We start from the raw sequence: 23,024 nt of genomic DNA, 5'->3' as shown, positions 1-23,024 counted from the left end.
GTAGAATGGCACTTCAGCCATAAAGCTCCCCTTGAGCTCATTAGTACTTCTCAGCCTTGCCTACCTCACAAGCTTGTTGTAAGAATAAAAAGACAGGGAGTTATATAATCTACCATAGACTCTTTGGAGGAAGAACAGCATGAACATGTAATAAATACCTAATATCCATTTCAATCATCCCTTTTTTCTGAAAGAAGGGAGGGGGCATCCTATTATATAGGGCTGCGGCTGTAGCCTCTTAATTAAAGAGGGGGGCACATCCAGCAACCTTTTAGATGCAGGGTCTGCAGTTCTCCTACACACACAATATTTTCCCCCCCCATCCCCTTTCATCTAATTACTTCGGGTTACACAAAGGTCAAGGGGAGAAGGTAAACTTCTCAGAACTGAAGCAGGTAAGCAGAGTGGAAAAGCCGTGCTGGCTGCCTTCTCTGGGCCCAAACTGCACGTGGGGTCAATTTGGCCCCCGGAATTTCTTAGCATCATGAAAGGCTAACTATTAATTCAGCCATGGCCAAGGTTCAAGGAGAGCCAAGACCTTTGCACATGAATGCCCTCTCCTCCTCCGCACCCCTCCAGCAGCAAGCAATGACTCTTCATCGTTTTCTCTCAAATATAACTTCAAAGCAGAGGTAATGCCTCGTCGATTGGAGGGGGGGTTGATGGAGGGGGGGGAGAGAGTCAGCAACTGCCCTGCCCTGCTGATCAGAGTGGACAAAAGCAACGCCAAGCTAAAGAGATGAGGGGGGAAATTGCCCCAGTGAAAGGAAGGAGCAGGCGGTTGAAATCGTTCCCTTTCTTTCCAAGGCCTGGAATCTTTCTGGTTGCTGGGTTGTTTGTTCTTGGCAGAGGGGATCTCTCTCCCCACACCTCCAGCTTTCCTTTAGTATCCCGAAGAATAATGGGCATCTGGGAGCTGTTTCAAGTGGACTTTAATTTGTCTTAATGAAACTCACAGCAAATAATTCCCAAGCGCCCACCCCGCCCCCCTCTGTGTGCGCAGTGGCCACATACCAACCGAGCCACCCTTATACGCAAAGCAGCCGACCGGGGGGGGGCGCGCACACACAAGCACGCGCTTTTGAAAAGAAACCCCCCACCCCCTCGCCGGGTCGTTTGTTTTTTTTTAAAAAAAAATGCGTGCGATTGCGCTTCATCAGATATTTAAAAGCACTTAGATTTTAAAGGTTTCATAAGCTTCTCTTTTCCTACCACGGCAGCCAGGATCCGTGACTAAAAATTAACTGGTGGCAAATGAAGCAGGTGGGAGGGGGTGCGATGTGGAGGGGAGAAGGATGGATGGGGGGCAAAACAAAGTTTGTGCAAAGTAGCAGAACCGCAGAGAGAGAGAGAGAAACCCTGTCAAGTGATTGCGCTCTCCATGGAGATCCGAGGACCAATGAGAGGGGCAGAAGCTGTTTATAGGGGCGGAGCGTCTCCATAGCATCCAGAGAAGCCTTTCGGAGCAGCTACTTATTGACAGTCATTCTGTTGCTTACAAATCACAGCGGCTCCGGAATAAAAGGGCTCTGGCAGCGAGGGGCGTAATAATTCATCCAACGGGAGAGCAGTAGAAATCTACCCTATTTCCCTACCCGGCCCCCACCGCCACACACTTCACCCCACTGAATATTCGGCGCTTAGTAGTAAACACTTGGCGGTAGGGGGATTCCTTCGTAGGAACAGGTAAGATAAACGGAATTATTTGTTTCTTCATAAGGCGGGGAGGGCAGGCCAGCTTTATTTCTCCGCCACGTTATCCTGGGGAGGCTGGAATCCTCCCAGCACACAATTTTTTAATTTTATGGTTCTGGCCAGACGTGAATGCAGAGGGACCCTCTCATGAATCCATCAACGCAAATGTAACAACACTTTCATTTAAAAGGGGAAGAAATAATCCATGGTAAGAGCCTTTTGGGGGCTTGATTGAATTCTGTGTTTTTCATGTGAAGATGGTTGGCATGAATCTTCATGTACTAGTTCAGGGGGAGTAAAGCTTAAATACAGGTACTCGGCCACTCTTCTTCTGGTTCTCCAACCTAAATGCCCTCTTGTTATGCTTACATATGTGGCATACAAGATTCATAGGATTTCAAAGCAGCCCAGTCCTATGCATAATATACTGGGCATTAAGCCCCATTGAGGTAAATGGGGCTTACTCTCTGGGTACAGGATTACAGCCTTGAGCAGCCTAGGTGTGATTTTACCCTCTGCTCTATGAACCAGCTGAGTCAAAGCAGTCAGGTTTAAACCGATTTAGCTCCCTGCCAAATCAATGGGAACAATTTACAACCCTAAGCCCATTACCTGAAGGTAGGTCCCATTGAAATCAATGGGATATACATCACATAATGTGTTTGGCACTGGGGTGCCACTTGCCTTAATGAAAGTGCTTCAACTTATGGATTGTGTTGCTGGAGGTAGATTTTCCTTTTTTAAAAAAATTGAATCACGTTTATCCCCAAGATAGCCTTGGAAATTCTAGGCATTATGGAATGGCATGAAACTCCAACCATCTTAACCATTTTTAGGGCAGTATTCATACCTCTAATGTTGAAGAAAACAAAAACTGATGGTGTTGTGCATTGAGTGAGGAATCAATGACAGATTTAAAACAGAGGCTACTTCAAATCACTAAGATGGAATCTGTAAAAGGGTTAGGGACTGTCAGGTTTGCAAGCTGAAGCATTTATGAAGGTGAATAAATTTTTATTTACCTAGAAGGAGATACTAACATGTTCATTTCAGTTGCATGTTTCTAGCTGGGTTTTAAGTGTATCAATAGGAACAAATGCTACTTAGATTCTTGGCAGTTTTGCGAAAAATCTTGCCACAAAAGAAAAAAAGGGGCATTTGGGTGAATTCCACCCATCTTAGGCTGTGGTCTGCATAAAGCAGGCTAGTTAAGCAGGCTGGTTTGAGAGGGGGATCCTACACCCAGGGATGGCTCAATTCTCTGGGATTACCTCAAGGGTATATTTGGCTGCAGTGCTTTTAGAGTGTCTGGCTAGAAAACAACCTGCTCAAGTGTTTGTTTGTGAGCCGCCCATTTGTTAGGGGCTTTGAACTTCTTCGTGTTATTGTTGCAGGATTGTCACCTCCCTGCCCTTCCCCCTTCTTCCCCCTTCCTGCTCTCCCACAATTCCTGAATGTTGGACTTGCCTATTTTGGCTTCCCCTGACATGACTGACAGCTGGCTGAACGTGCAGTCTGAAGAAGAGAAAGGCCAGGAAAGCAGCATGGCGGATTCGAGCAACCTGGACGACAGCTTGACCAGCCTACAGTGGCTTCAAGAATTCTCCATCATCAACGCCAACATGGGCAAGGCAAGCTCTTCCCCTTGCAGCACAGATCCTCATGGCTATCACAAGATCCCTGGCTCTGCTGCACCGTGTTCCCCTCTAGCTGGTGACCCGGCTTGCATGGGGATGCCCCATACCCCTGGCAAGCCAATCTCCTCTTCCACATCCAGGACTGCACACCTGCAAGGCCAGCCATTGGAAGACATAGATTACAAGACTAATCCCCATGTAAAGCCTCCTTACTCCTATGCCACGCTCATCTGCATGGCGATGGAAGCGAGCAAGAAAACCAAAATCACCCTCTCAGACATCTATAAATGGATTACAGATAATTTCTGCTATTTCCGCCATGCAGACCCCACATGGCAGGTAGGTGCCTAGGATGGGACAGCCCATACCTCTCTGCATTTTGGCCACCCAGTCATGTGGGTGAGGTTATTGTGCACTTGCTACTGTCTCCATGTTTTCTGTTGGCTATCCACTGCGGTTCATGACCAGCCATCCTCCCAAATCAGCCTTGATGCTTTTATGACTTGCATTATCTGACAGTTTCACCAGTATTTAAATTCTCATAATTTCCATGTGAGGCAAGTGTTGTGTACACCTAATATGCTGATGAAGGAAATCTAAGCTACTTGGCCAGAATCCTTAAAAATGGCCATGGTTAGAGCAGCAAACAGCTCCCTACATTCTTAACACACAACACAGTCCTAATCATGTCCATATAGAATTTGATGGGACTTGATGTTTAGTCATTTAGTCATGTCCGACTCTTCATGACCCTGTGGACCAGAGCACGCCAGGGACTTACTTGATGGGACTTACTCCCACCGAAGTAGACTTAGGTTTGCAACCGGGGGCTGGACCCACACCATACCTTTTGAGCACATTCAAAGCATTTACACCCCAAATAAATCCTGGGAACTGTAGCTCACCCCAACAGAACTGCAATCCCCAGCAGCTATAACAAACTGCAGTTCCCAAGATTATAAGGGGTGGTGGTGGTTATGTGCTTTAAATGTATGGTGGGTGTGCAAATTTAGACACTAGCACCCTTTTTCCTGGATCATCTTTCGTCATACATACATAATGTGAGGTTCCATCACTGTCAGTTGTGCCACCTTACGGGAGAACCAGCTATGTCTGTGGTCAGGTGGCTGTAAGACGCTCTTGCTACGAGATGAGGAACAGATCTCCTGTCAACCTCCTATGACATTAGAAAGCGACCAAGTGTTTGTAGTATTCATGCTGCAGCTCCTTTCTGTGCTTCCTTCTCCCTAGAGTGCAATTACTGTTGCTTGGTATGTTTCCTATCAAGGTGTTTTGCCTGGAATAAGCACTTAGCAGCACACAGAGGTTGTGGTAAATGAGAAAGCAGAGCAATGTAAACAGGCATTTTCTCCTTCTGAAGGTAGCAATTATCTAACAAAGACTGTGGATGATTGAGAGAATGTCCTTTTATTTTGAGGCTCCAACAAGCATAAAGGAAGTGCCATAGAAAGTACAGAAAAACAAAAGAGGGGCAGTGAAGGGGAAGAGAGAAGGAAACAGGTGGAGGGCGAAAGAAAAGTAAAGATGGCAAGAGTAGGAGCCAAGAGGCGGGTTGCGTTGCCTAGAGGTGATTCTCCTCCAATCTTCCATTGGATGCTTAATGCTGCTAATTCAATCAGTCATAAATGGGCATTTGGAGTAAAATAAATACACAACTGGGAGGCAGGGGAACCAATTAGAGAGGGAAGGGGGCAGTCAACCCCACTCCATCCTTCAATGCAGATAACGTGATTATTCCCCACAAGTGTTTATATTTCTGGTTACAATGAGGTAGAAAAAATAGCCACAACAAATGCTCTCAGGATACCTGGTTTTTTAAAATAAATTTTATTTTGAATATACCCAAGAAGCAGCCTTCCACTTTGCTGTAAGTCTTAATGCTCCACCCTGAAATGTCTGTTTTCCCCCCACATTTCAGTGGGAACAATCTTGTTAGGAGGGCTTTGGAAACCAGCTCTTTGAATATGGAACTATATTCCATATTCAATATCTGGAAGCTTAACTTCTCGTATCCAAAATTTAGTTGGTCACACAAGTAGGAGATACTTAGCCGATTTGCGTCATGCCTGGAGAGCATTTAAAACAAGCAACTGCTTCACACACTTCTAGGGAGAAAGAGGAGAAAAAGTCAGGGGTATAAATTTCTTTCCCCCCTATCCCACCCTTTGATCCATTGAGGAGGAAACCAAAGAAATTGATGTGTCTTTTCCACGTGATCTGATGCTTTCCAAGATTGACTGTGGAGAAGCATTTGAAAGAAGGCAAAATAAAGATTTGAGAGAGGTTATTAGGAAAGAGGTGCATCTAAGTGTAGAATGGCTGGGATATTGGATCAGAAGTATACAGTGCCTCAAATGGTCAAAGACAGAAATATTATAACTTTTCACTAACCTCTTGGAGAGGTGTAAGTAACCTGCAAGATGTTGCTAGACTACAGTTCTCATCATCCTTGATCAGTGGCCATGCTGGCTGAGGGTAATGAGAGTTGAAATCCAATAACAGCATATGAAGAGCCAAAGTCTCATGACCACCAGCTGAACAGCCTTGGACATAAGACATCAGCCTGCAATGAAGGCTGTGGCCTGTAATGAGAATAAATTCACTTTTGTTACCATGTTAACAACAATATTGAAATGATGCATGTTGAGGCTCTCTCCCTCCCATAGCAAGCACTACAGTGTAAGGAGGAATCTCTGTCCTTGAGCACCACCTTCTTCAATTCCCAATGTCTGTGATACATGGTAGACTCATTTGTGTCTTTGGCTCCTTGAGGTTTAAAAATATTTGAGTCAACGGTAGGCTGGACATGTAAAAGTTTGGGTAGGAAAAAAGAGGGAAAGTTTTGCCTTTCAGAAAATCCAAATAAAATTTGTTCACCAGGTCTTTATAAGGTACTTAACTGGACTCTATTGCTGTAGCATCTATATGGCTTGTAATTTTTTTATGTCCTTCAAATAGTCCTGGTAAGACAGTGAATCTGTAGCCCCACACCAATAGACGGAGACCCAAAAGTCAGCCTATTTCAAGCATCCACTCTTAATTCTATACCTTGGACTTTCCCTTCTGCTCTCAAAGCACTATTTTCTAAAAATAATAACAATCATCACCATCTCAGTCAAAGGAAAATGATGAGTACATGTCATTCATTTCTGACAATTGATGTGACAGTCTGATATTCATGGGTAGTTTTAGTGTTGAATCCTTGAGGGAAACCCTCTTGAGATGTTCCTTGCCACATCATCCTTAAGATCATAAGAGCCAACTCCTAGGAGTTGAAGGGAATTCACCCCCCCAAATTGAGGGGACCCCCCCACTAAGTTGATGGGCATTGCCATTCAAATGGTGTGTGTGCACCGTGTCATGTGATCAATTACGAGGGGTGGGGCTTATCTGGGCCCTCCAGTATTTTATTGAAGTTGGCACCCCTGCTTAAGGTGAAACAAAGAGTTTCCTCTCCATCCTAAGTGATTAGTGAATGAGTTAGATTCTAGGTGGCTGGATATGATGGTGATGACATGACATGGTACAGAATTATTGTCATTCCATCACCTGTCAAAAGGCTGCCACTACACACTGCTAAGCTTGTTTCCAATCCTCCTAGTAGACTGTATCACAACCAGGTCTCTTGATGTGCCAAAACACTATTGCTTGCAGTCACTACAATAACGCTGCTCAGTGTAGTGGATGTTTCTGATTCCTACCATGGTCACAATGCATAAAACAAGTGTAACATCTAGCCTGATGAAGACTTCTGGAGAACTCAAAAGCTTGCTCACTATTTTCTGACATTCTAGTGGTCCTAAATCCTAATAAAGGTATTGACCAAAACTAAATCCATTAGGTTTCCTATGAGATTGGAACATTTTATGTTTTACAGAATTAACAACAACATGGGGATTAATAAGTACAAAAAGAAAGAAAGAAAAACCCTTGCATATTGATGTGGTTGATGCAAACTTTCCTGTTCTTTCTTTCCCCCTTTTAAAAAAACAAAAACCCAGTATTCACTCCCTCTTTATCATGATGCAGGTGGTTTGATGGATCCTTGCAGGGAAGAATGATAAATATGCTAACTAGCTGGGTAATAATCAGCTTGTAGGCAAGCCCAGCAGATTTAAACTGACTCTAGCAGGGAAGAGGGTTATTCTCTGACCCTTGTAAAATTTCATTAAACAGTAAATTCTGACTCATCGGAGACCAGCGCGTTCACAGGAATTTCTTTCTTTCTTTCTTTCTTTCTTTCTTTCTTTCTTTCTTTCTTTCTTTCTTTCCCCTTTCTCCCATCGTGCCCATGTTCTCACCCGCCTCGTCAACCCCAGTTCCTGTAAGTGCAGACACAAAGTCAAAATGTCATGCCACCCATAAGCAGGGGGGTGGGGGGATGGGGAGAGATTCCTGTGGGAGCTGTGTGCTTTGGAAAGGAGCCAAGATGCCCAGGGAGTTTCAGCCTAGAGGAATAGCTTCTTATTATTATTTAGCCCTCCAGGCATTCAAGCCTTGCTTTTGCTCTTTGGCAATACGGATTATGGATGAATAAGCATAAAGATATCCAGGCAACATTTTTTTTTAAGAAAAAAAAAAGAATGAAAAACTCTTGCACACAATCCTTTACCATATCCAATCTCTTAACACCCTCCTGGCTTTGTGCTCTATAAGAGGGTGTTATTTACCCAATAACAGAGTTTCCTTTCTGATTGTGCACATCACTCCAGACATGCACATTCATTCTTCTGAGGAGTAGCTCTATGGGAACAGTAAATGCCCCTTCTTTTGGTTTCTCTCTTTGTTGCTATTTTTTTTCTAGAGATTTTCTGATTTTTCTTTTCCTTTTTATGATGATTCAGAGGGTGATTTCATATGAAGTCCATTCCAACCACAGGATGTTCCATGGGTGCACAAATGTGTGTCGTACATGGGTGTGTATATATAAGCAATCCATACGAAGGAGGCCAGTGAGTGTGCAGAGCAAGGGGGGGGGAGTTATGTTGTGTTCCCTTTTCCATTTCTGTCAAATGAAGTGTCGTCATATTTAGCACCATAGTGTACCATGGTAGCTGTGGTTTATGGGATAATCCTTGAGCATCAGACATGTTGGTTCACACATCATTTGAAGCTTAAAAGGTAAAGGTACCCCTGCCCGTACGGGCCAGTCTTGCCAGACTCTGGGGTTGTGCGCCCATCTCACTCAAGAGGCCGGGGGCCAGTGCTGTCCGAAGACACTTCCGGGTCACGTGGCCAGCGTGACAAGCTGCATCTGGCGAGCCAGAGCCGCACACGGAAACGCCGTTTACCTTCCCGCTAGAAAGCGGTCCCTATTTATCTACTTGCACCTGGGGGTGCTTTCGAACTGCTAGGTTGGCAGGCGCTGGGACCGAGCAACGGGAGCGCACCCCGCCGCGGGGATTCGAACCGCCGACCTTTCGATCGGCAAGCCCTAGGCGCTGAGGCTTTTACCCACAGCGCCACCCGTGTCCCATCTGAAGCTTAGCTGTGCTTTAAAAGGTGAACCTGCAGTGTGCTGATGCACAGAGCAAAAACCGCAGCTGCTTCATTCCTCCCCTACGCCTGCCAGGAATGAAACCATGGTTTGGATTAGTGACACTTGAGAACCTGAGCTCACTGTTTGTTTTGTGCAAGCAAGCCAGAAGCCAAGAACAAACTTAGGTAATTTACAGTTTATGGTTTGTTTGGAGGGAGAAAAAAACAACAATGAGCCCAGGTTTAGATATAATCCTAGCAGCCTAGCATGAGCAGAGGAAGAGCAAAGCAGCTGAGATGTTAACAGTGCCTCAAGTACCTTGCATGTTCATTTTTAAACTATATGTTTTTAAAGTGACATATCAGCCAGGCCAAAATCAGTTTTCTGGCTAGCATGGGGTTTAAAAAACAATCCAACTATGAGGGCCATAAAATGTCTAGCTTACCTTTCTCGTCTCCTAAAGCATTGAGGTCTGTTCTCTTCTGATTTTGAGGAAGTGAGATGGTGATCTTCTTCATCTCACTGTTCAGAAAGTTGCTGTGAACACTTCTAACCAAAACTAGTCAAACAGAAACTGTCTCTTCTAGCACCATGGAAGGGGAAAAAGCACTATTTCTACTACACTATTTCACTGCATTAGTCTGTTCTGGTCCAGACCTAATATGCAGTCTTTTAGACTGAAAGAAACTATTCATTGTAACTGGGGCTGGGGAAACCCAGCCAGATGGGCAGGGTGTTGTTGTTGTTGGCATATTAAAGGAGACACTTGATCTTATGATGACTGACACTCAGGATAAATGGAGGGCATCTGCATTAGCTTTTTCTTATATTAAGGTGTTCTCCCCCTCCAGTAATTCTGAATGAGCTGGAGCTTGTGGGAATATAAATGTCTTTCCTTAAGCATCACTAAAGGACAGCAAGGCTGGGCATGTGGTTGCTTAAAAATTACTTCTCTTTCTTTGCCCTCCACCTGCAGAGATTGTTGGGGTGCCTTATTTCCAGAGGTCAATTTTCCTCTTAATCTTCCACATATGCCTCCATCAAAACTCTCTTTGCACTTTCTCTTCCACCATCCATATTTTTTTCTTGTGCCAACACTGGACTGGATCATTATATTATCTTGTACATCCATCCATACCAGTCTTCAGGCTACTCCACCATGGTTTTCTGGTTTTCTTTTCCAATTGAAATTAATTATTATTTTTTTGTGGTTACTGAGTATCATCTCTCTCTTTTTAACCACATCAGTTGTTGTTTTTAAGGATGTTTTGTACTTCTGTAAATTTTGGGATTCCCCCTAATTACTCTAGTTTCTCGGTGGCTCGGTCTTGGCTCCACTTCTGCTGGCATGTTTGTTATTTAAAGGAGTGACGGAAGGAGAGCAGCAGACTAGAAAAGGTGTGTCAATAAGAGAACGAGTGTCTGTGTACTATGAGGGAGATGAAAGACCCTTTTCACGTTTTAAGTATTATTATTTATGAAAAGTTTTAAGTACAGATTTAAACAGATTTAATCTCATTTAGCTCTCTTCTTGACTTCCTTGACAACACCTTGGAAATGGTAGCTTTGCAAGAGTGCTGAGAATTATTTCTTAGAGACTTCTGCACAGAACAGCAATTTGAAAGCCAGGGTGTGCTTTGAAAGTCGTTTAAACTTGTAATATAGACACACATGGAATAAGATACCTATCTTTTCCTGAAAGCTCAGGACAACTTAGAACCTTTTAACAGAATCAAACCTTGAAACTAAGGGCAGATCCATACCCTACATTTAAAGTACATCCAACACTTGGCTTCCTCAAAAGAGTCCCAGGAACTATAGTTTCCCCCTTACAGAGCTACAATTCCCAGCACCCTTAACTGCAGTTCCCAGGATTCTTTCTGGGAAGTTATGTGTGTTGAATGTGCGCTAACACTATGCAATGCATGCGCTAGAAAAAGCAGACAGGGTACTAACACCCCTCATCTCCCCACACTTGCCATTGGCATCTATAGGCCATCTCAAATGAAGGTTCTTACAAAATACTTCCAGTAAATATTCTGGTTCATGAATGTCACTCTTGTATGAATTTAATGCTCTTGTGTCATGATCTGAAGTTCTTGGTTAATCATGATGGTTAAAATATCGGGATGGGAGTTGAGGCATGAATCCATATACAGTATTTCAAAGCTGTAGTATTTCAAAGTTGTATAGGAATGAGGATGGTCATTTATCGGTAGAAATATGCCTGGCCATGTGGCTCATTTAAGCATCATTCTATTCCAGATTCAGTTTCACTGTGGCAAGCCACTTCAGCCTTCTTCCTTGCTGAAAAGACCTTCACACTTACAGCTGATTCATCCGCCTTCATTGTATTCACTTCAATGTGGGTTTATGTTTGCAGTTACTTATATTAAAATTCCATTTTGTTTAATTCTGGTTTCAGAACTCCATTAGGCACAACCTGTCCTTGAACAAGTGCTTCATCAAGGTGCCACGAGAGAAGGACGAACCAGGGAAAGGTGGATTCTGGAAGATCGACCCCCAGTATGCAGACAGGCTGATGAACGGAGCGTTCAAGAAGCGCAGGATGCCCCCCGTGCAAATCCACCCAGCTTTCACCGGAAGACTCCAGCAGGATGCTGGCTCCAGTTCATTGGCTCACCAGGCAGCGGCATCTTGGAAAAACAACAGCATCCTGAAAATCAACATGGAGTCTCAGCAGCTGCTCAAAGAGTTTGAAGAAGCCACCGGCGACCAGAACTGGAACCCGGCAGATGGGAAAATGAGCCATAAACGCAAGCAGCCACTCCCCAAGAGGATGTGCAAGACAGCCCGTCTCTCCAGCTCCCCTCTGCTTACTCAGGAAGAGCAGACAGAGCTTGGGTCTCTGAAAGGTGACTTTGACTGGGAAGCTATCTTCGACACCACCTTAAATGGTGACTTCTCCACCTTTGAGGATCTGGAGATCACTCCTCCTATCAGCCCAATAACCAGGGATGTAGACTTGACTGTGCATGGAAGACATATTGACTGCCCACAGGAGTGGTGCCCTGCCGGGCAGGATTACATCCTAACCGAATCCAACCAGAACAGCTTGGACTTTGACGAGACCTTCATTGCCACTTCTTTCCTCCAGCATCCCTGGGATGAAGGGAGAAACGATTACCTCTCGAGTTCTGTCAACATAGATCCGCTCTTTGAACTCAACGATCCTTCGTTGCAGACAGAAATGAATGACTGGAGCAATGCTGGGTGTCTTTAATGAGTGACAAGAGCCCTGGCTGGAAGGCTCAAGATCATCCCAGGTTGACCTGATGTATGAACAAGATTGGTCCAGTGCTGCAGGACTTTACACTAACAGTAGAATCCTCTAGCAAACAATACATCTTCATTCTTGGGACCACGTGGATCACAGAGGTGTCAGGGGTGGGGAGGGAAAGATCTGGAGAATTTGGCAGGATGTATCTGAAAGCAACACACGGGGAACTCTGTACCCCAAAAGACAACAAAATAATAATAATACAGTACTTATTTTTGTGTTCTTTTAAAGAAATATGGAATTTTTCTACTTCGGGGGTGGAGGGAATTGAAAAGGGCATATCTTCCTTGCAGGGGAGGGCATGACATTTGAATATAATGGAATAGGATGGAAGAGCTGGCCTTTTCTGGTTACTAAGAACATGTTAGATCTGTGATTTCTGTAATTTCCTCTTCCTTCTTTGGTCCATTTGCTTCTCCCTCCATCCCTCTCTTTCATGTGAGTGTGTTTGCATTGTTTCTACCCAGGGAAAATTTCTTATAGGTAAAACATGGGACAATTAAGTAGCAGGCAAATACTATTCCCATCTGTATTCTAGGAATTTCAGCCACCAGTCTATCTAGGACTAGTTTAGATGTCGACATCTGTATGTTCAGAAATGAATCAACAAGGCAAGATCTTTCAGGCTTATAAAATAGAGAGCCTACTATATATCTATATATCTATTACAAAACCTATATTTTTAGCTACAGGGCGCAATCAGTAGAGTATTTACAGCGGGGGTGGGGAATGAGGATTGTTTGTAATAATGTTAATTAAGATTGAAGTGTATCAAGCATTTGTTATACAGAGGGGAAATGTAATAAAATATGCAAGTGGGAATTCCTGCCAGTAGAGGATTTTTAAAAATCCACAAATGGGGACCTGGCATTCTCTAGACGGTCCTTTTTACTTATTTTTGCAATCTTGACTGTGTATACTTTAAAGCCTAGACATTTGAAGTCATGGCAGGCAGGCCCTCTAAAGCCTTGAACAACTAACAAAGTGCCGTACCCTTTCCTAGCCGGAAGCTATGAAGGAATTTGTGTGATTAAAAGACAGACTCCGACAAATCAGTTGCCAACACAACTGATCAGTAATGAAGGGCTATTATTTTCCTCTCCTTTTGGCCAAGCAATCCCGGGTGGGTACTTCTAAAATATTGCTCTGCTTTAGTTAATGTCTCCTTATATTTGAGTCTCTAGCCAGCGAGAGTTTAAAACAAAACTCCAAATGGGCATGTTAATCAGTGGCTCTAGACTCATGGTAGGTGCACACTGTGTGATAATTTGTATTCAGTGCTGGATGAAAGTGCAGTTTTGAGGTGCCGTACATACCGACAACATCCCGCTGCATATTTTTAAAATGCACATTTTTTTCAAGGTGAGGAAGGAACTACACATGTGCAAGTGTGGTGAGGTGTTGCACCATTTATTCCAGCGCTTAGGGGGTGTGACTAGACTACATGAATGGAGGGGAGTAGAGAACATCGCTGTTCACTGCTTCTTAAACACTCCTCCTACCTGTATGTACAGATAGCACAGAGACTAACTCCCGCTTTAGGCAACGTTGCTGTGCAAAGCTATGTACAATGGCAAAGTGCTACGTACAAAAGCACTCTGTGGAATTACAAGCCCTGTGCATTTCAAACCGTACGTGTGCCCATAGCCTTAAGTGGATGGTTACAGGCCAAGGGCTGTATATGCAGTGGAAAATGCAAATGAAAGCTTCCCCCTGCTTTCTTATTTAGCTTCCATCCTAGAACTAAAGTTGCCACCCAGCTAGGTGTTTAGCCCACAGCTAATGTTAAGCCAATAGTCATCTTAAGGTTTATGTGCATTCAAATAAAGTAAACTCTGCATATTCCCAATAGTTATGGAGATTCCCCCTGGGAACCTGGCAGTCTTGTCTGGAACGTGATGATATTTTATGGGTATTTACCTTTCTGGAATGGTAAAGCTCTACTGTCTGCATTTAGGAGATGCAGAAACAAACAGAACGTTCATCAAGCAAACGTCAATCCTTTTTTTCCTTTACTTCTCTGCACCTTCCTGAATAATGTACACCCACGTGCATTATGTTTTGAAATGTTAATGTTTCCATCCCCTTAATCAGTCTGCCCCAATGATTTTTAAGTGGGGAAAGGCTACAACCTGGGGAGAAAAGTGCAGGCTTTCTGTGTGACAAATATGATGAACTGCGATAAATGCCTCTTTAGAACCGCATCTGTTCACATCAGAGTATTCTGCCCGCCCACCAGTTTATTTTAACAAAAGAGCTAGACTTCCAGGGACAATAATTTGACACCTAGAGATGGCTGCTTCCCATGCTACGTTCTCTTTGTTCACAGTTAAAAAAAACATAACCCGCATCATGGACACAGATTAATCCCCAGAGAATCCAAGCACAGCTCTTTGCTTTCTGCCCCCAATATTAGTCCTGTGCTCACATTAGTGTGCAAGGAGAGATGCGGCAATGAAGCATTGTTATTTCCTAGCACTTTTAGTATTCAGTGTGCTTTACAATCATCCTCACACCATCCCTCAAAGGTAGGCCATTGAATCTCTCTAGGCAGAAGACTGAAGGCCATCCTGGGGTGTTTTTATGTGCAGTAAATGTGCATTTGGTTCTGAGTTGCTGCACACTTTCTATACACATCGGCTGCACATTATATTTTCCAAGCACTTGACCCAAATTTATTTTTTTATCTTGGGATATGCAGAGTGCACACAGTCTAGAAAGGGCAACCTGTGGACTACACATCCAACCTCCGATACAATTTTTTTGTGTAATCAAGAGTTTATGAGTTCTGGGCAGCACCAAGGTAGTCCCATATTTGGGGTGGGGATAGACACCATTTATTCCTTGAAGCGTCTGCAGGAATGTAGGACATAAATTCGCAGATAAAATAAACTGCCCCCAAGCATGGACAGCTTACACCCTGCCAAGTACTAGACTCCTAAAGGGTAACAGAGCCACGCCTCCTGGGTAGTAAAAATGTTCTGCCTCGTGACATTCATAGATGAACTGCCACCACCTGCCTAGTCTTCATTACTTGGGTGATAAAGCACATGGCCCCCCAAACTGGCCATCTCTAGTCTAAAATATATTGCCTCCAAAGGTCAATGTAAGAAGACTGCTCTGGAGGTACACATACACACACACACCTGGAAAAGTCACAGGCATATGAGTACCTGAAAAAGCAAAGTAATGGAAGGCAAAGTATGTTCATATTCTGGGACCAGCTGGTATTAATATTGCTAATAAAAATCAACAGAGCTTCCTGGAGCTGAGCAGGATTCAGCCCTCTATTTGATTTGTAGTGGGAGTGTAGAAGAGTACTGTATCTGGGAACCATATGGATCACCTAAATATAATGGGGGAAGAGAGGAACCACTGACATGGAACTGAAATATGAGCAATTCAGATTCTAATCCACTCCTTTGCTGTTGGAAATGTTAATTTACAGTGAGTTAAAATACTAGATTTTCTTTGGAGTGTTTTTAGATTAATGAAAAATAGCAAGCTAGGAACTGTTGCTGTTGGAAACAATATTAGAAACCTTAATCATGTCCGTAGATATGTGTACATGTCTCTCTCTCTCTCCTTATTGCTTGTTTATTGAAAAATAAAAATTAGTTTGGGCAACTACTGGAAAAGAAAAGACCTTATTTTAAATTATGGAAGAGCATATATTTCAGAACTAAAATGAAATGGGGACTTACATGCAAAATGGACCAGGTGCTCAGCATCAGTTTTGAAACAAATAATTGAGGCAAAACAGAGTGATTTGCTGAATTTAAAATTTGGAACTTTAATTCAGTGCACTCAGATTTGGAATTCACCTTTCAATGGGCACGAGGCATACAGAGTTCAGCATTTTAAAATCCTATTGTTCAGTGAAAGAGTTAAGTTTGCACTTTAACTCTCTTCCACCAAAATCAATAGGACTAAATAGAAATCCAATGGATTTTTGTTATGTCTCTTTGTATTTTGGGATTTGGGATTTGAAGCACATATATCTGAAAAAACCTAAATATGTAAATATGTACTCTCAGATTCACAACCTAAATGTAATATTCAGCATTCAAATCAATGAGATTTTTGTCCTTGATTTCAATGGGTTCTGGTTGCAGTCAGTGACTTTACTTCAACTTATTTTTAAAAAAACCTAATACTGCTGCAAATCTAATTTCAGTGTTCTCCTAATGAGTAAAGTCGCTTTATTGCAGTCAATGACCAGTATCAGGATGACCAGTATCAGGAGATATTTAAATTCATGTTCGTCTTGCACGTTTAGAATAGTGAATTTGTTCAAGCTTTTCTCAAGAGGTACAGATCAATTTAGGTCTATGGAAGTTGGCTTGAATTTCTGGATTGCCTACTGCTGAAAGCCTGGTCCCAGTCTCCATACAGCTTCAGGAGCACAGTGTAATTCTAGAGATCAATGGCTTCAGAAACATAGCAAAGTCTAGAGGAGAATCAGCAGATGGAAGTTCTAATAAGAAAGGCAAATGTGTCTGGCTGAACCAACTACTCATCTGCGCACAAAAGGGCAAGTTGTGAGAATGTAATAAATCCAGTTTGCCTCCTGGTGAACCTATCGGAGATAAAAATCAAATTATGCTCCTCCCCCCCCCCTTTATAACAACCTGGGAGCATCAGGCCCACCTGTTGCTCGCAGGATCTAGGTGGAGGAACATGGCACAAAGTTACTCACAAAACTCATTTGCTGCATCAGGCTTCGGCCCTTCAGATGTTTTAGACCACTGCTCTGAGCAGCTCCTGGCTATGGCTGATGTGCGTTGTAGCCCAAAAACATCTGGAAGCCACAAGGTTGGCAAAGGCTGTGCTATACAAACAAGGTGGGAGCTATCTCTCAAAATGCACACACTACAAATACAAACTATTTCCAAGCCTCTGGTATGATCAAACTTGCTAAACTTCCAACCAAGAAGCTCTGAAAAACAAATTCTCTGTAGCAATGCAAAACATTAATTCCACAAGTGCTTTAATGGAAACAGCAACAGAGAAAATGGTCTGCTTCCACACTGGGGCTTTCTAGCACTACTGATGGACTGGGTATAATTCAACATAGTGCCAAGAAATTTCCTGATGAATCCTTAAAGCTGGCTCTTTCAAGACTTCCCTCTCTTGTAAAGTGGCATTGCCCACTCCATGGCTCCAGATCCTATTCAGCTTAATATAGTACAGTGGTACCTCAGGTTAAGAACTTAATTCGTTCTGGAGGTCTGTTCTTAACCTGAAACTGTTCTTAACCTGAGATACCACTTTAGCTAATGGGGCCTCCCGCTGCCGCCGCGCTGCCGGAGCATGATTTCTGTTCTCATCCTGAAGCAAACTTCTTAACCCGAGGTACTATTTCTGAGTTAGTGGAGTCTGTAACCTGAAGCGTCTGTAACCTGAGGTACCACTGTATTAACCATGAAAGACAAAGGTCAAGTCAACTTGATAGTAGTCAGCACAATTGTAGCACAATTATTCGTATCTCCAGACTGTAACAACTGAAATTCATCCAATAAAACATGGCCAGAGCTTGCTACAGACACTTCCCCAGATCGTCTGGATTCATTTCAAGCTAGTTTAGGCCTACTTTGGGGACTGAAATGGCTTTGGGCAGTTCCCAATCACATTTTGATGCACCAATGATGCATAATGCAACCAGACCTGGGATTATGGGAAGGGCTTTCCTGATCTGTTATATAACCAGTGACAATTCTACTAGGGAGACATGATGCTCAGCACTTCATTTCTTATATTTCCCTGCACATCCTCCCAGCAAGGCAACCTCCTTTGCAATGTCTACTGCCTTTGCGGAGCCTTAGCTGTAATTCCACAAGCAGCTGACAGCAGAAGAACAGAGCTACAGTAGTGCAGAGGAGTGACCCAGGCGTATTAGGCAACCTGAAGGCAAGACCAAAAACAGGGAGTGAGCAGCATTTTGGACCTCAATGATTCAGGGCAAGGGTGAATTTTCCCATCCCCTGAAGTTCACTTCAACAGGTGGATGGAGCCACCACCTGTTGATCACCTGGTGTCACTTTGACAGCAGGAAAGCCAATGATTCTTTTTCCCTTGGCAGCCCAGCTTGAACTCAAGAGGACCCTACTAAAAGTGTGATTTGCAGGCACCACCAGCTGCCTGGAAACTCTGCTTTGGTAAGGATGAGCTGCTCCCTATATTTTAGCATCACATTAGCTATCACGGGCAGAAGCATGTTACATTACTCTGATGGACCCTTTAACAAGCCCAGGACAAAAAGCAGCTTTGGGAATCATAGAAGTGTAGAGTTGGAAGGGACCACAAGGGCCATCTAGCCCAACTCCCTGCAATGCAGGAATCTTTTACCCAACGTGGGGCTCGAACTCACAACCCTGAGACCAACAGTCTAATGCTCTACCAACTGAGCTATCTCTCAGGGTGAAGTCAAGGAAAAGCCACTCAGGAGGAGAGAAGCAGCATGGGTGTGTGTGTGTGTGTGTGTGTGTGAGAGAGAGAGAGAGAGAGAGAGAGAGAGAGAGAGAGAGAGAGGCGCGCTTTGCTCCTGCTGTTAGTCATCTTTTTGCACCGTGGGGTTCCAAATAAAGGTTTACCTGCAAAATGGAACTGGTTCAAGATATAGACATTTAGCATAGCTGAAAAGGTATATTAGTATCATGTATCAGTATCCTTTCCTTTTCAGAGAGAACAGAGAAGGACTGAGGTAGCACTTCACACTCTAGAGCAGGTGTTGAGAACCTCAGGCCTGGGGACTGACTGTGGCCCTCCACACCCCTCTCCCCAAGCTGCACCCCCCTTCTCAACCACCCCCCTCAACTGCCCTGCTTTGGAATGTGTCCTTGAGCTCTGCTAATGCTCTCTGGGTGAGGATAGAGAGAGGTGTGTGTTTGTGTAGAAAGTAGTTTATGGTACAGAGGTGAGATTTAGTTCATTTGCTCACTTTTACCTCTGGCCAGGTACCTCATTGGCCTGTGGCTCCTGGAAGGTTGCACAGAAGGAAATGTGGCCTTTAATTTGGAAAAAGATCCCCCACCCCTTCTTGGGGGGGGGGGACTTGATGAAATGAAGAAAATTCAGTCCATTTCTGTAGTGGAAACTATCTTGTGCTCACTCTAAGCTAGAGAGCTCTGGTGTGGAGAAGAGATGGCCCAGGTACCCTGAGAAAAGCACAGGAGTGAAGCACACACAAAGGAGACAGTAATAGATGAATCCACTTGAGGCTAATTATGATCAGAAGCAATTGCTTCTGTGAAGATGTTGGAGGCAAGGAGAGGGAAGGAAACATGAAAGGATAGGGAGGGTGAACTAATGACCTTTGAGTGGCACAAAGGCACTTGAGGAACAGTACAGGAGAGAATGCCAGCCACACACTGGTCAAGCCATTCGGTGAGTGGGTTGTTTTAGGGTGGTACCAGGTCAAAATTGTGAGCTTATGGGACACCATGCTTCACTGGGGTATGGCAGCTTCAATAGGAGGCATCCATGTATTTTTTTAATAGGAAGTTTCAGCAGTCTCATAAGCTAGGGAGTATGTTAGAGAATTTGCATTGGTTCAGGAAACCTTCACCTTTGGTACAGCCATAGGGAAAGTGGAAACTGGCAGCTAGTGAGAAGCACAAAACCTTTAAAATCATTATTAAATGGAGGTGTGGCATCTTGCACAGAGCCCCTTCCTTCGTTCCGCTTAATGTCCCAACACCTCACCAGGAAGCTAGCTCAGATAATCCAGGAATTAAAAAGGGGGCACAGGGATTCAGCCTGCCTCAACTCCTAACAATCTGACCTCTCTATCTATCTGAATTTTTTGTGGCCCTCCAGATGTTGCTGGACTACAGTTCCCATAATCTCTGCACCATCCTATTAGCCATGTTGTCTGGGAATGATGGGAGCTGGAGTCCAATGGGTTCCCCACTCCTGTTGTACATGAGCAAAGGGCCCTGCATCTCCTCCCTCCTCACCCATTTACCTGCCACCTGCCTGTACCCCCAACTTCTCTCCCTTCCAACTCTTAATATTCCCACTCCCACCAGATAAGACTGGTATCCATGAGACATTGCAACAAAAGTCTTCCAAACTATCATTAAAATAATAATAATAATGGTGGACCACACTACCGATGAGTGAATTCTGAGATGCTCAGATCCCTTTCGTTTTATTTCCTATTATGTACCACGGCTGGGGTATCTCACTTGCCAGCATCCAAGAGGCCACGTGTGACATTGTGCAGGGGGCTCCATAGCAAATCTACTGATGCAGAAAAGGCATCAACTGAGGTAGAAAGGACATCAATTCCCCGACAATAGGATATTTCAACTCTCCTTGTTGTACGCAGCCCAAACTACCCAGTTACAAGAGAGAAACCTGTGATTGCCTTGTGTGTGTGTGTGGTCATCCTTCTCCCCCCCCCCTTCTGTTTTCACAATATAAAACCCCCTCCATCACCTTGAAGTTGCTGGGGTTGGGAAAATCCAAGTACCTGTATGATTTTGGCTCCCATGGGGCCACCAGGAGATTGGGAAGGTTTAAATGGGGAGGGAAAGTGGGACTGACGGCGGGTCAACCACCTCCCCACACCAGCAATACTGCTCCAGCTCAACCCCCACGGCTTTTAAGTAAGTACAAATCCGTCTGTCAGGGGGACAGCAGGCCTCCCAAGTTACGTGTTGCTTAGCCGGGCAGTTGTCAAAAACAGCTGTGCCAAGCAGCGCCTTTTTTAAAAAAAGCAAGACACCCCCCCCCCGCCTCCAGCCCACTCCCTTCGGCTTCTCCCCCACCCCTGCAAAATGGAAACCCTTTGAAATATAAAAGGGAAACGTGAAAGCGGATGGAAAAAAAAAACCACCCTCCTACGATTCTTGCAGCAGCAAAGTGTCAGCCAGGCCCCAGGAGGGAGAGCGAAATAAAAGCCGCATCGTCATACGAGGCTTAGGAGGAAAGGGGTGGGAGGTGGGGAGAGAGAAACCACCACCTTTTGTCCAGTTTTTAAAAACGAAACAAATTTCTGAGTGGTTTTCCACCCCACCAGTGAGGGGTTGGGTCGGGTCCACCCTTTCAAACGTTTGTGTGCAACAGCAGCCCACAAGATGCGTTTGTAACGGGGGTGGCGGGGAGAGTAGATGGGAACAACGGTGGCGTAACCAGGGCGAGAGGTGAGGGGGGGGACTGGAGCCGGGGGTCTTGTTTTTCCCCCCTTTTTCTTCTTTTTCTTATTATTTTTAAACTTCGATTCCCTCAGAGCTTGACGCTTTCCAGCAGCCAACAAGGAGGAGATTGAGCGCAAAGAATGCGAGACAATAAAACTTTCTCCCCCTGGGTTGTCAACTTTGCCCTCCAACGTGAGCTTGGGGGGAGACTACAGCGCCTCTTACAAAGCACTATGTGTACTAAGGGAGAGAAAAAAGAAGGGGGGGGGGAGAAACACCGAGAAAGGCAGGTCACGGCCCTTTCGCTGCTCGGCCTGCCCGGGCTTGCCTGGTAAAAGCAGGAGTTTTCCAACACCAAAGCTTGTGGGCAGGACTCTTCCCCACCCAGGCACCTCAAGGCCTCGCTCCATTCCCGGGGGAAGTGGCGCGCTTCCCTCCCTAACTGCAAAACCACAAGCGAGGCCAGGGTGGGGAGGAGCGAGCGGAGCTTGCCAGGGGTTTTTGTGTGTGGAGGGGGGAACGTGGTGGAATCTTATTTGTTTGTTTAAGCCAGTCAGTTTCACAAAAAGCGTTGAGGGCTATTCTCCAAAGCGGGGAAGAAAGGAAGGGTTTTTTCTTCCCTGTGTGTGCGAGCACAGCAAATGCAGTGCAGTTTGGCAGATCAAACAAGAATTGTGCAACGCAAACTGTGCAATGGCCATCGACCCTGCTTGCTGCTTCTTTTTCTTCCACAGTCATGCAGCTGATTCGGGTTAGAGCAATTTGCTCCCCAGCCCCCAGTTGAGGCGAACTCAACCCTTCTAGACAATGGGTTAGATGCAGGCTTCTTCGGATTAGGCAGGCCTCTTGTTGGTAGAGGGCCTGAGCATCTTTCCCACGGGCCTGGGCTAGCAGAAATTGCCTTTTCCCCAACAGCAAATGAGAATGTTTCGTTCTGGTGTGCACACAATCAATTCCCGCCTCCAGAACACCTGACCAAGACACTTAAAATGACTGGGGTGCCCTATGGGGTGAGGGACACATTCCTCTCTCACACCCCTGCGTCCAGGGCCGTCTTACCCATTAGGGTTAGTGGCGCCCTGTGGCATGGCGCCCGCCCATCAGGGGTGCCCAGCAGCAGGAGTCGGGGACCAACCAGGAACAGCTGCGATGGCATGCTGGGTGGCGGCGGCAGTGGCGGCAGCAGTGGTTCTTTCTACAGCGAGCCACGCTCTCTCACTTCCTGCCTGGGAGAGGAGGCAGTGGCAGTGGCACGCAAAGCTACACAGCGCCCTTCTCCCGCCTGCCTGCCCCGCGTGGCAAGTGAGCCTCAAGCTACCCAGCGCAGGGGGCAGGGAGGATGGGGAGGGCGGCCAAGAACGTCACCCTCCAACCCTTCCGTCGAAAAAGCTGGAGGAGGGATTCATTCAGATTTGGGGCAGTGGGAGGGGAAAGCTGAGGGGGGGCGCACTACCATTAAGACTCAGTTCGGAGGTAAGGATGGACTCGAGAGCATGCTCTCCATGCAGTTAGTGGTTAAAAACAAACACCAACAAAAAGTCCTTTAAAGACAGGGGCGGGTTTTAAGGTCCTATTGCTTTGGAATTGAGGACTTCATTAAATTTTCTTCTGCCTTTTCATTTTATTTTGTTCTAAGGGCTTGTTAGAGATAATGTGTAAGCGTGGTGTCAGCTCCCTAAAAAAGGTCAACAACTCTGGGAAATGGGGGGAGGGGAGCGGGCCTCAGCGCCGGAAGGATCTTTGCACCA

General features: G+C 45.0%; 1 protein-coding gene and 2 long non-coding RNA genes across 3 annotated transcripts; 2 read left to right on the top strand and 1 right to left on the bottom strand.

Annotated features, from left to right (window-relative positions):
- The first annotated feature begins 1,334 nt into the window (after positions 1–1,334).
- FOXJ1 (forkhead box J1) lies at positions 1,335–13,028 on the top strand. Its single transcript, XM_053375972.1, has 3 exons — positions 1,335–1,686; positions 3,090–3,671; positions 11,258–13,028. The coding sequence occupies exons 2-3, from the start codon at positions 3,150–3,152 to the stop codon at positions 12,074–12,076; spliced, it is 1,341 nt and encodes a 446-aa protein (XP_053231947.1). The 5' UTR covers positions 1,335–1,686; positions 3,090–3,149; the 3' UTR covers positions 12,077–13,028.
- Positions 5,348–20,818, bottom strand: LOC128407524 (uncharacterized). Its single transcript, XR_008328821.1, has 3 exons — positions 20,610–20,818; positions 6,254–6,437; positions 5,348–5,458 (listed from the first exon to the last, which is right to left on the bottom strand). It is a non-coding gene; the product is annotated as an uncharacterized LOC128407524 (long non-coding RNA).
- Positions 13,034–15,760, top strand: LOC128407523 (uncharacterized). The gene is made up of 2 exons (XR_008328820.1): positions 13,034–13,961; positions 14,072–15,760. It is a non-coding gene; the product is annotated as an uncharacterized LOC128407523 (long non-coding RNA).
- Positions 20,819–23,024: the final 2,206 nt, after the last annotated feature.

Source organism: Podarcis raffonei, chromosome 2, assembly GCF_027172205.1.
Source record: "Podarcis raffonei isolate rPodRaf1 chromosome 2, rPodRaf1.pri, whole genome shotgun sequence".
Lineage (NCBI taxonomy): Eukaryota > Metazoa > Chordata > Lepidosauria > Squamata > Lacertidae > Podarcis > Podarcis raffonei.
Note: the sequence above shows the minus strand (reverse complement) of the source record. Positions and strands in the feature narration are given on the sequence as shown.